This window comes from Pteropus vampyrus, unplaced genomic scaffold, assembly GCF_000151845.1.
Source record: "Pteropus vampyrus isolate Shadow unplaced genomic scaffold, Pvam_2.0 Scaffold379, whole genome shotgun sequence".
Classification (NCBI taxonomy): Eukaryota; Metazoa; Chordata; class Mammalia; order Chiroptera; family Pteropodidae; genus Pteropus; species Pteropus vampyrus.
Window position 1 is genome coordinate 486,508 of NW_011889160.1, and position 12,194 is coordinate 498,701.

The following is a 12,194-nucleotide window of genomic DNA, read 5'->3' on the forward strand; positions in this document are numbered from 1 at the left end:
CAGAGCATCAGGCATTAGAGTCTCCGAGGAGCACCGGTCCCTGGTGCCACAAAGGTTGGGGACCACTGCCTTAAAGAACAGGGAAGTTGGCCGACCAGCCTGTGGCTGTTCTCGCGCTGGTCTCATCTTTTCCCTCTTCTTCTGATTAAAAAGCCATCTCCTCAGGTTGTGTGTGTATGTGTGTGCGTGTATAAACTAGAAGCTTTCAATCCAGGATTTCTTTTGCAAAAGTCAGTCCTTTACCACCAGAGAGCATGTTGCATGAGTCTTGTCAGTGGAATTCGTCATAAGGTGTTGAAGGTGCTTCAGAAACAGGGGCCCTTCTGAGTGCCCTGCTGTGAAAAGGCCTTCGGGGCTGGACCCCTCATACTGTCTTTGTCTTTTCTGCAGACTTCGAACCCTTCCAGGTAAGAAGGCGTTACCGCCTGGGGTTGGTATGTGGAGTTTCAGTCTCCGGAGCTGGTCTGGGGCCTGGTCTAGTTCAGATCGAGCCCAGGCTTTTCGGGGTCCACAGGCCAAGCCCCCAGTTGGGATTTCTAGCTATTTATTTTGGTTTTGCCAGTAGCATATTCTACCCCTGATTTCTCATCATCCCAACCTCTTGACTTCACTTTATCTTTTCTTGTAAAAGAAATAATAGTAATGTGAGGAGACCTTAAAGAGTCTGTGAAATAAATATAGAGCTCTCAGATCTTTCTGGAAAGGGGGCTAGGGGGCGGCTGTCCTCCTAGTGGATAGAGAAAGAAGTGCTACTTTCTTAGGAGGATTCACTAGAACTCTTGGTCACTCCCCTGGAGACTTCCCATCTACACATAAACAAACTTTCTGCAGTTGCTGGCACCAGTTGGGGCATTTTTTATAAAACGGCGGTTATATAAGATGAAATTTAGTTAGCCGCCAAAGAGAAAAAAGTAAAAACCTCCTAAATGAGGCAGATAGAAAGTAGTAGTTTTCTTATTATGAGGGTTGGCCTGAGCTGTGGGTTGGAAGGCCTCCAATAGCCGCCTGCTAGATTTTAAAAAAAAAAAAAAAACAGTTTAGGAAAGGCAAGACTAGTTCAGCGGGTTTGCCCAGTGCCCAGGAGAAATGTGAAGAGCAGTAGCCAGTGCTCCCGGGGCAGGGGCAGGCGCTGGCCCCTGCTCTGGGGGTGCAGGGAGAGCACCTCCTTCCTTTCCTTCCAGGGCGGCTCAGAGCCCAGGACTCTTAGGACATAAGGGAGGGCTCCGGGGGACCCATTCGTGTGGGTAAATGCGGCCAGCTTGAATGGGCCTTTTAATTTCTCTCCCTTTCCAACATCTGTCTGTGGCTCTGAGCCTGGGAGAACGCGCCCTCGAGACTATGCACCCGAACTTTGACCAACAAATTGCTCACCTAGCAGAGTGGGCCTCGAGATGGGGGCCTTGGGTTTACTATGAAGAGAAGAGAGTCATACACTACGGGGAAGAGGGCATGACAGGCGATCGACTGTCCATTGGAAGCATGGGGGTAGGGGGCCTTGATCCAGGACCAGCCAGTGGTCCTTAGCCCTGGGAGATTCTGGCTTGTGGCCGGTTCCTTTGCTAACAGTATTAGGAGCACCTGGTGGCTGTCAAGGCAGCTTTAGAAGGCTTTCTCCCCTCCGCTCTCTTTGGGGGCCCAGACCCATGCCCTGCTTCTTAGGTCCTGACTACCCTCCTCTCCTCTCTGCTAAAGGTTGTTGCCCCCCGACCTCAGGGCTCTTGAACTGCTAAATGTCACATAAGGTTTCTTTAAAGAAGAGGGAATCTGGCTCCCCCCAAAGCAGCAATGCCTCCTGCTAGTTTACCTTGAGCTGAGTTAGTGGACCTGAGTGAATGGTGTTTATCTGGCCTGTGTCTCTGCTGAGACCCTGTATTTGGGATGGAAATGCCTTTTCCTCAGCCTGGGGAAGCCAGGTCCTGGCCTAGGAGTTTGCCCCGCCCAGCAAGGCGCTGCCAGGAGCTGTTGTTAGGTGCCATCGCGGTGGCTGAGTCTGGCTGTGTCTGGCTGCAGAAGAGTCTGTCCTGGTGGTCCTACCCAGGAGGGCGGGAAGGAGGGCGCTTCCGGCCGCTGCTGGTAGGCTGGCCAGGCTGCCGGTTGAATGAAGAGTCTCGAAGGGAGGGCAGCCCGAGTCGAGGACCGAGGGGGTTGCTGTGGAGAGCTTCTGTAAATCGAAGCCCTCTGGGCCTGAGCTCTAGCAGCTCACCCCTCTGGGCTGTCATCATTGCAGCCCCACCTGGCCAAAACAATAGGATCACACCTCACAGTTGGGGATGTTGGGGCGAAGATGCCACTGCTGATAGGGGAACTCTCTGCTCAAATCTCCCCTTTGCCTGCACATTTCCCAGGTGGGAGCTGGCAAGTCTTGGCATTGGTGGCACTGCCCCTTCCTGTCCCCCAGGAGCTAGGCGAGCAGCTCTGTGCTTGCGGAGAGGCGGCAAGACCAGGCTCTTCCACACCTAGGCTGGAAATGAGGCCAGGGGGCGGAGCCTGTGTCTGCGTCATTCCTGGGGCTTCTCCTTCCGGCTCCCACCTTCCTTCCCACCAGGGCCCTGGCTGCCATCAGCCACAAGAGGAACCTATTATGTACAGTCCTGCGCTCAGCTGCTGGCTGCAAGCTGCACATCGGCCTTCCCTCTTGGATGCTGGCATAAATGTATCTGTAGCTGTTTGGGCTTCCCCACCTGCTCCTTGCCAGCAGCAGCCCTGAGGGTCCCTCGGGGAATGTCGAGCTAAGCCCCACAGTGGCACTTGGAGGGCTGTAGTGCCCTGATCTGTCCACACTGAGCACCTGGGCTCCTCCTCCCTTCTTGGGCCCCACACACACATGGTCACTAAAAGAAAGATCTGAAGCCGTCTGTGCGATGGGTGGCGTTTTCCAGCCCTAAGGGAAGAGACCCTGTCGCCTGCTCTTGTAGGGAAGGGAGGCAAACTGGCAGAGTGGAAGGAACTAGGCCTGGGAGTCTCAGCCACTTACCAGCTGCGTGAATGGATACAAAGGCCTCCCACCCCACCCCGGGTCTCTAGGATTCATTGAGATGCATCTGTGAAGTTCTGGCATATAACTATCCCCAAAGATAGTTATATCTCCTTTTTCTCTTCCCAGATCCCATTTCTTTGACAAACAGCAGCTGTCAGAAGTGTTACCCTGTGTCTCAGGGAGGGAGCAGGGATATCCCACCATCCCCCACCTCTAGCCCCATCATAGGTGACACACCTCCCATGTTGGCGCTAGAGAACTTTTCCTGCCATTCAAGTCTGGTTCCCAGGTCTGGTTGGAGGGACAGGCATTGGCATCATTTTGTACCACCCCCGGCAAGGCCAAACACTTCCAAACTTCTCCTTGGGCAGTGACATTGACCTTGCACAGGGCATCAGGGTGCTTGGGAGGGGTTTGTCAGGGAATGGTAGCTGGCACAGCTTCGCTCCTGTGTTCTCATCAGTCAGCACTGCTTGAGCCCCCTCCACTGGGGACCTGGGGATGCCAAGGGGCATTTGAGTCCATCTGCAGTGTGGTCTCAACTTGTACCAGGCCCAGCATCCTTGGCTGAAGAGTGCGGAAGTCTTATAGGAAATGGTTGATAGCCAACCTTCCGCTTCAGCCATTTCTACTCACTGTTAGGCTCCCAGGGACATCTGGGGACTGCTGGTTTCCAGGGCCCCAGGGATTGGGACAGGAAGTTTTACTCAACCCACACAGGCATGTTCCTGGATCTGTGCTCCATCTGTCCTCCATAGGAAGAATGCTGCTCCCCGCGCACGGTGCTGGCACTGCCGATTTTCCCACGTGGTCGGGTGGCAAGCCCCGTCCTGGGGACCTGCAGGCGGCCTTATGCAGCCAGGACCCTTGGTCCCAGGGAAATGTGCTCCCCGCTGCGTGCCGGTTTGCTGGGGCAGCCGCACAGTTTCGTTCTTCCCTCCAGTGCTGCCGACCCAGGCCGGCTGGTGAGGCACGACACTGCGCCGTGCGGGAAAATGCTTCGTAAAGTGCTGTGTGGTGGCGGCAATCGATTCTTCGTAAGAAGAGAGCGTGTTTCACTTTCACGCGCTCAAGCCCGCGTCCTCGAATGCGCGGCAGGATAAGAAAATGAACTGTCCTTGCACCTCCCGGCCTTCTCCCTTCCCCTGGTGACACCCGGTGTGAAGAGACGAGGGCTGCGTCCAGTCCGTAGGGGAACATGCAAGGGGACCCTAGCTCGGCATCAGCAATGTGGTGCTCCCAAGGAAACCACAGGCGTGGAGAGGGGCACGGAGACCGAGGCTGTGCCCGCACTCACGTCACCGGTGAGATGTCCGAGGCAAAGGTGCGGGAAGGAAAGGCCCCGGAACGTGTGCAGGGTGACTGTGCCTTCTCGAAGCTGGACTCCTTTCCCTCCCATCTTTATCGGAGGTTTTTCCTCTAATATTTTTGTTACGAAAAATCTCAAACGTGCAGCAAAGTGGAGAGTTTTGCCGTGAACACCGGAATGACCGCCCAGAGTCTGTGCTGTGCCGTACACTCGCTCCGTCATAGATCGCCACCCTCCAGGCCTCCTTACCCTTTGCTGCTTTCCAGTGGAAATGCAGACACTGACATGTTTCTTTATTGGGGCCTTTGATGAAAATACGTGTACAAATAATCAAACAATTCCAAAATGTTTTTTTCTTCTAATTCTTCTTTCCTCCGCCCTTGTAATGTGTGTCTGTCTTTCCAGACTTTGATCTGTGCTTACAGAAACACGTGCATACACACAAATATTGAAATACGTATGGCATTTAATGCTTTTAAAAAAGGAGAGGATGCCCTTTTACCGATCTGCCACTTGCCATATTCGAAGTCTGAGGTTACACTCCAGTGGCAGGCTGATCGTGTGCCACCTCCTTTTTCTCCTCATTCGCTCTATGCAGATGGGCCTTTGGGTTAGCCATGTCTTAACAGAGAAAATGACCGCAGGTTGTCCACGTGGCCAGGCAAGCGAGAGTGACTTCTCTCGCAGCTCAAGTGCACTAGGACTGAAAGATTGGATTGTTTCTGTATTAGGCTTTTTCCTCAGGGTTCCTGGTGGGGGACTCTGAGTCACCAGACCCTTTGTGGCCATGAAGAATCCCCATTTCATGGGCCCCAGATATTTCCTTTTCGACCCGAGTCATCAGAGGGCACAGAGAAACAGTATTGGAGGAGGGCGCCAAGCAAAGGGTCCAGGCCCACTGCCATTCACGAGCCCTCTGACTTGGGAAAGATGTCTGACCCCTGGCTTCAGCATCCTCATTTGTAAAGTTGGGACAACACTGGGTGCCCTGCCTGGCTCTTAAGATTGTGAGGCTCAAGTGAAAACACACACACACACACACACACACACACACACAAACACACACACACACCTCAAATATGTATCATGGGCAATGTTCACAAACAATTAAAATCTTTTAGTGGTGGGGACTTGATCCTGTTTCAAGCTCTCCTTCACATCCATAATTCCGCTCTCGGCGTTTCTCCTGTGGTTTCGAGAACTTCCGGGTAACCTTTTGCTGACTTCACCTCTTTCATCTGCCTCTCAGATACTAAGGTTGACCTGGGTTCGTATTCTGCCTTCTTTGGATTTCAGTCTAAACTCTGCCCACCAATCTCTCTCTCCCACATCTACGACCTGTTGCCCACCTCTCTCTTCTGAACCCCAGATCTAGACCTGAACAGACTCCTGGAGGTTTCCGTCAGCGTGTCACAAGTGGAGATGCCTGGTCCGCCTGTCCTTCTCCACCTGGGTCTCCTCTCTTAGTGACAAGCACCCCCCATTTGCCTAACTTGCCTTGTTAGCGCACCATTTCTCGCTTCCTGCCCCCACGGCTAGTGTCGGCCTGGAGTTCTACCCTGCATTGCTGCACTGGCCTCCAGAATGGGCTCCCATCTCTGGGTTCTTTCAGTCCCTCCTCCAGCAGTTTCCAGAGACTGGGTGTGGTCAGAGCGCATCTCCAGTGCCTCCCAGTGAACAGGTGAAGCCCAGACCCCACAGCAGGGCGTGAGTCTAGTATCATCTCCTTTCCTGCCACCGCCCCTGCCCCGTGGCCCCAGGAGTCTTTCTGCACCTGCCACAGCAAGCTTCTGTAGTTCCCCGGTGCACAAATACCGATCCCTTTGCCTGGGCTAACTCTTTTCTGAACGGTCCCCACCCCAGCAGTCATCTTTCGTACCTCTCACACCTGGGCCTGTGTGCATCGTATGACTTCCCGGGACGTCCTGTGCTCTTCATTTCCATTTTCTTGTTCAGCCTCTCTCGCTAGACTCCGAGCTTCTTGAATCCTGAGTTCGTGGCTTATTCACTGAGTCACCAGTGCCCAGAACGTTAGAGACTGGTTATGAAGGATTACCGACTCGGCCCTGGGCGCTCCAGCTTCCTTCCATTTGTCCTGTTGTTTTTGTTTGTTTGTTTTGTTTTTGCGTGGGAGTGCGGGGCCTTTTTGTTTTTTCTTTTTTAAAAAGTTGAGTTGTAGCATTTAGAAATTCACAGGGTTGTAAACCACCACGTCTGTCTAGTTACGAACGTTCTCATCACCCCAAAAGAAATCCTCTTGCGGGATTCCACTTACATGTGATACTTGAGACAGAACCAGGGGACGGAATGGTGGTTGCCAGAGGCTGAGCAGAGAGAGGGAAGTGGGGGTTCACCGTTCAACGGGCATAAAGTTTCCGTTACGCAAGATGAGCGAGTTCTGGAGGTGCGCAGAGCAGTGTTGTGCCTCGTAGTTATCGGCACCGTGCTGCACACTTAAAAACCTGTGAGGAGGGCAGATCTCATGCTAAGTGTTCCTACCACAAAAAAAGAACACGCTTTACCTGTTAAACAGGCGCTCCCCATTCCCTCCTGCCCTTGGCCCCTATTAATTTGCCCGTTCCGGACATTTCATAGGATGGAACAGCAATAGGTGGCCTTTCGTGTCTGGCTTCTTTCACTTAGTGTAATGTTTTTGAGGTTCATCCACATCGTAGCATGGGTCAATTTTTTGTTCCTTTTCATGGCTGAGTAATATTCCGTTGTATGGCTAAGCCACCTTTTGCTTATCTGTTAGGTGGCGGACACGTGGGTGGTTTCCACCTTTTGGCTCCTGTGAATGTTGCTGCTGTGGACGTGCATGTGCAGGTGTCTGCTGGAGCGCCTGTTTCTTCCATTCGTCTCGCCTTATACCACTGTCCCCATCACCCTGTTTTTCCAAACCAGAAATCTGCACCTGGTCTACACGTATGTTTAGGGGAAAAGTCTATTTAGGGAAACGGTTTGCCTCATGCTGCCTCTGCTGCGTGTCTATCCCACTGCAAGCTCCCTCCATTCCCCGGGTCACTTATTTGGTGATTAATTCCATTTCGTCTTTGGAGAATGAACTTGTGGTGTGCGTGTCTTGTCTCTGTGGCGAGGGTCGTTAGTTCCAGGTCCATCTTGGGTTTCTGTGTCACTCACACAGCCTAGCACATGTTGGGTGACCAGAGCAGCCCCGACCAATTCTAGACCCACGCCTGTTTTCTGCCACCTGTCTGCTGGTGGCCGACCGTCTTCCACTCTCCCCTGTCCCCACTTTGCAGATGACGTGCTGACTAAAGACGCGGGTGAGTGTGTGATCTGCCTGGAGGAGCTGCTTCAGGGGGACACGATAGCCAGGCTGCCCTGCCTGTGCATTTATCACAAAAGGTACGAGAAGGTGGCAGGGCCAGCTCCGCCACATCCCAGAGGGCTTCTTCCCTGCGGGCAGAGGGAGAAAAGGGCAGACCCTCTTCACTAGCTATTTATTGCTGAACAACCTCCCCCACTCCCTACCCCTCCACCCTTGGACTCTGAGTGCGGTGGAGGCAGAGGCCAACAGACATGCCGAGTTCAAGGCTGAGTAGAACTGCCAGAGGTTTTGCTCTGGTTTGACAGCCTGGATGGTGGGGCCTGATAGGGAGACCTGTTAGAGCCCCCACGGCTTGGAGGTGCTTAGGATCCCACGGAGCCAAAAATTCCCATCTTTGGAGGATTGATTCTCCATCTGTCTCCCTAGGCCTTATCTTCCTCCATGGGCCCCTCCGTTCAGCAGGGTGAAGCCCCTCCCTCATCTGTGTGTGAGGCAGCTTGGAGCAGTGTGCTTGCTGCCCCCAGAGGGCCAGGTGGCAGGAATAGCCACCACCTGAGGGGCCACAGCACTCAAAGCTGCTATAATTAGCAGGGATGACATTTGTCCTCGGACTCCGGCATGAGCCTCGTTCTTGTTTCCAACTGGAAAGAAGATACCTCCCTACCCAGGATGGGAGGACACTCTGTGCTGCCTGTGGCTGCCACCTGCTCCAGGCACCTCGAGCCCCAGAGCTCCTTCCTGACACCCGGGCTTTTCCAAAGCCTGACTCATGGGGCCACGGACCACTGGGCAACCATGGTGCCTGGCACACGGGTGTGGCTGAAGCGGGGAGGCTCAAGGTTGGCCTGGGGAAGGGGTCTTGGTCTTGGTCCAGCACAGAGTTCTGGCAGGGCACCAGCCAGAACCAGAAGAAGAGAATCTTTGGCCCTGGGGAGAATCATGCAAATTATGTCTGGTTCCTGACTTCGAAAATACCCAGATGTTGGTTTACAAATCAGAAGGCTGTCTAGGGACGATCTCTGTCCCCTCTCTGATTCAGACAGTCCTTTCTGTAAGCACTAGAGACCAAGGTTTCACTGTCAGCCTCCCGTCTGGCTCTCCTTAGCAATGCCCCTAAGCCAGAAGGCCACCTTTCTCTGGGAAGGGCTAGATGCTGGCTGCCAACCACAGCGATCTGAGCCGGGTAGCTTGAGAGTCTCCTAGGATGTCACCCACCAGTGAGGGAGCCTCGAAGCTGCTCTTTTGACCCAGGAGAGGGTCCCCAGAGCTAGAGTCCTGGCCAGCCGTCCAGGTCTTTGTTCCCACCTCCGGCCCTTCAAGCGTTAGGGATGGCCGACAAGCTGCCCTGCAAGTAGCCGTTGCCATCCTCCTGGATCCCTCTCAAGGCCACATTCCTGCCTTTTTACAGCACCCAGATCCACCCCAGTCCTGTACCCACCATGCCAGGTTGGCCGCCCCGGCTAAGCCAAGATCAGTCTTGGTGTTCTGCCTTTCTTGCTCCCTCAGAAAGTGGGTATCTGGGGACACGCTTGTTTTCCCCTGGGGTCCTCGCAGGCGAGATTTAGGAAACCCCTGCTCAGAGACCTGACCCTCGGAGCAAATCCCCTAAGGAGCGGCCTGGTCAGCGATAACCTGTCTCCCCTTGCCGCCTCCCGCCTCAGCTGCATAGACTCGTGGTTTGAAGTGAACAGATCTTGTCCAGAGCACCCCGCGGACTGACCCTGCTGGGCTCGCTTGCCGATTCCTCTCAAAGGTGAGCTGGGCTCGGGGCTTGGGTCAGGTCCCCCTGGGGCCTGGGGGTGGGGGGCCGAGTTGTCCGTACGCACCCCCGGGAGGGGAACGTCATGGCAGTGAGTGGTCCTGGTGGGGGGAAATGATTCTGGGAAGGCTAAGAGATGCAGACTTGCACGGTTACGAAGAAGAACCGCTCAGTACAGTTGATTCGCTGGGGAAGGACCAGTCTGTCTAGACGTCTGGGGCAGATGCCCCTGAAGGAGGTTCAGGAAGAGCCCCTCGGAATGTGCCAGGCGGGAGAAGCAGCATGAGCTCGGGAACCGGACACTGGGCTTGCACCCAGCCGGCCTTGTGCTCGCTGAGAGGCTGGGGCAGGTCCTCAAGTCCTCAGGGTCTCCGCTGCTTTGGGAACAGGGGGATAATCTTGCTCCCCGTTCCTGTATGGGCATCACACTTATTAAACAGGACAGTCTGTGGGACGGTGCGTTGTCCCCTGCAGGGCTTGTCAGGGATCATTCCACTGCTGGAAGAACCAGACAACCTCAGACAACCTCCCTTATCCCCGCTGCCAGACGGAGCTGAGGCCTCCAGGCCGGACGCAGCCCACCCACCCACTGCACAGGTCCCTGATCCCGCAGCAGGCCCGTGCAGCTAACATCCCTATAGAGAACCTTCCAGTCTGACCTCTCCACTTCTTCAGAGCACCCTGCTTTACTGCTGACCATCCTCTCTTGTCCCCGTCCTACCTGTCCTACCTTCTGAGATCTGGGCTGGCACCTTGTTTTGTTCTGGCAAGCAGACAAAACCCCCAAAGAAGCCAAAACCCTGACTTCACTTCATCTCACATCCAAAGGTTTTGGGGCCTCTTTTCTTTTTTTTTTTTTTCCTCTCTCTCTCTCTCTCTCTCTTTTGTTTTGTTTTGTTTTCTCTTGTTCTTTGTTAGGTTTATTTTATTTATTCCAAGTAAACTCCCAGAACAACTGATGATGGCAGACAAATCAGGGACATTTGCTCTTTTTACCTTCACCTCAAAAACTGAGGACACGGGGAGATGGAACAGCGAGGGCGAGAGTGAGGCGTGCGCGTCCCGATTCCCGGCACGATGTTTGCCCCCTCGGGGGCTGGACCGGAACCACCCGCGCCCAGGCCCAGCCTCCGCCCCACGGAGCACGACTTACGCACTGTGGCCCACGTGGGGACAGCCAGCCCTGTTCCTGGGAGGAGGCTTCGGACACTGAGGCCGAGCCGAGTCGGGGACACCAGTGGGAACAGGGCACACTGTTCTACTGCACTGACTTCCAGACACTGGTTCTCCCTTCCTCCCTGAGGACACCAAATCGGATGAGCCGCGCGTCCGAGAGAAGAATCGACCGCCATCCTTCCCCTCACCCCTCATCCCAGGAGGGAAAGCGCATTTTTTTTTTCCACCTTTGAAAGGCATTGTGGGTCTGTCTCTAAAGTGTTTACAAAAAAAAAAAAAATTATATAAAAAAAAAAAGTCTGGTGTCGACTGGTGTTTTCCCTCGTGATGTTTACAGATTGCTGTCTGCTGCCCAGCTAGAACCCACTCAGTGACAGAAGAGAACACAGCCAGGTTCTCGTCACACCCGTTCCGACGGCGCAGGAGCCCTCTGGCACGGTCCTCCTGTGCCCAGCGCCCCGCAGGCCCTCCGTCACCAACCGCTCTGCCTTGGTTTCCTCTGTCCATTTTTTCTGGCTTGGTTTTGCATTTTTCTCCCCTGGGGACCCTGAGATCTTGACTTCATTGCCAAAAGAAAAAGAAAAAAATTGAAACAGCCAACCCATGGAAGACCTTCTCCCCTCCGTGCCCGTTTCTTCTCCCTCCTTCCCTCCTGGTTCTGGTCATTTCGGAGGATTTAACAACCACAAGTGTCCTGCAAAAATGCCTGAACATTTTTCTTAGACCCTTGTGGATTTTTTTTTTTTTTCCCAGAAAACTTAGACAAAAGACTTATTAAAGAAACGTGTACAGCTACCCCTGTTTTCAGGCGCTCCGTTTGAGAACATTTTAGCCATCGATGGCCACACATGGCATCAGCCCATGCAAGATAGGTTTCTGTATTTATATATTAAAATATTAAAAAAAAAAAAAACCTATAAAATGTTTAAAAAAATGTTCGAAGCTGGGGGAAAAGCTTTCTTCATTAGTCAAGATGTTTTGATATGGTATTAAAATAATGTCTAATAAAAGATGCACTGTGTGACTTTATTTTAATGAAGTGTTGTTACACGATCAGGAAATGGGGGTTGAAGGCATGTCCCCCCTCTCCCTCCCCTACCTCCTAAGCCTTCCTTCAGGGCCACTGCTTGGGGCTGCAGGTGTGATGTGGTTCTTGGAGCACTCACGCCTGGGTACAGGGGATGCGGCAGGTCAGACCCAAATCCCAGAGATTTACTAACCCTCTCAAGCATCATGGAACAATCTGCCATCACCTGTGGAGTGGCTGTGACGGAACGCTTCTGCGAGATCTGCAGGGGCAAAGATCTTGCAGCCATTGGAGGCTACAAGGGGGTCGCTTCTTCCAGGTGTTGGCCCAGCACCGCCCCTTCTCCCCAGCCCCTAGCCCTCCGCTCCGCATCCCACGTCCTGCCCTGCCTGTCGCTCAGTCCAGGCCTCAGTGCTGACTCATGGGCATGCTTCACTGAGGCCCAGAAACAGGCTGTGGTTTGGGGCTAAGCCAGCTCAGAGCCTTGAACTAGAACCAGCCATTCAAGGCTCACAAATGTTGGCCCATCTTGGGCTGGGTAAGAAGCTTGGGGCAGGGGGTAGCAGTGCATGCCTGGCCTCTGTCCCTGTGCCAGACAGGCTCCCAGAGCAGCATTCCAAGGCCTCCTGCAGAGCCTGCGAAGGAAAGCTATGG

At 53.8% G+C, this 12,194-nt stretch overlaps 1 protein-coding gene and 1 long non-coding RNA gene across 6 annotated transcripts in view; both read left to right on the plus strand.

The window, feature by feature from the left end:
* Nucleotides 1–1,093, plus strand: part of LOC111731490 — a 3,736-nt gene extending 2,643 nt beyond the window's left edge. The window contains exon 2 of the long non-coding RNA XR_002777160.1: nt 408–1,093. This is a non-coding gene — a long non-coding RNA (uncharacterized LOC111731490). The remainder of the gene's footprint in view (nt 1–407) is intronic.
* ZNRF1 (zinc and ring finger 1) overlaps nt 1–11,542 on the plus strand; it is a 93,729-nt gene extending 82,187 nt beyond the window's left edge. The window contains exons 3-5 of one of the 5 annotated variants that reach the window (XM_011379926.2): nt 7,550–7,655; nt 9,240–9,331; nt 10,851–11,542. In XM_011379926.2, coding sequence (XP_011378228.1) covers nt 7,550–7,655; nt 9,240–9,297 — 164 coding nt within the window. In that variant the 3' untranslated portion in view covers nt 9,298–9,331; nt 10,851–11,542. The other 4 variants (XM_011379927.2, XM_023523136.1, XM_011379925.2 and 1 more) reach the window with 4 other exon arrangements.
* Nucleotides 11,543–12,194: the final 652 nt, after the last annotated feature.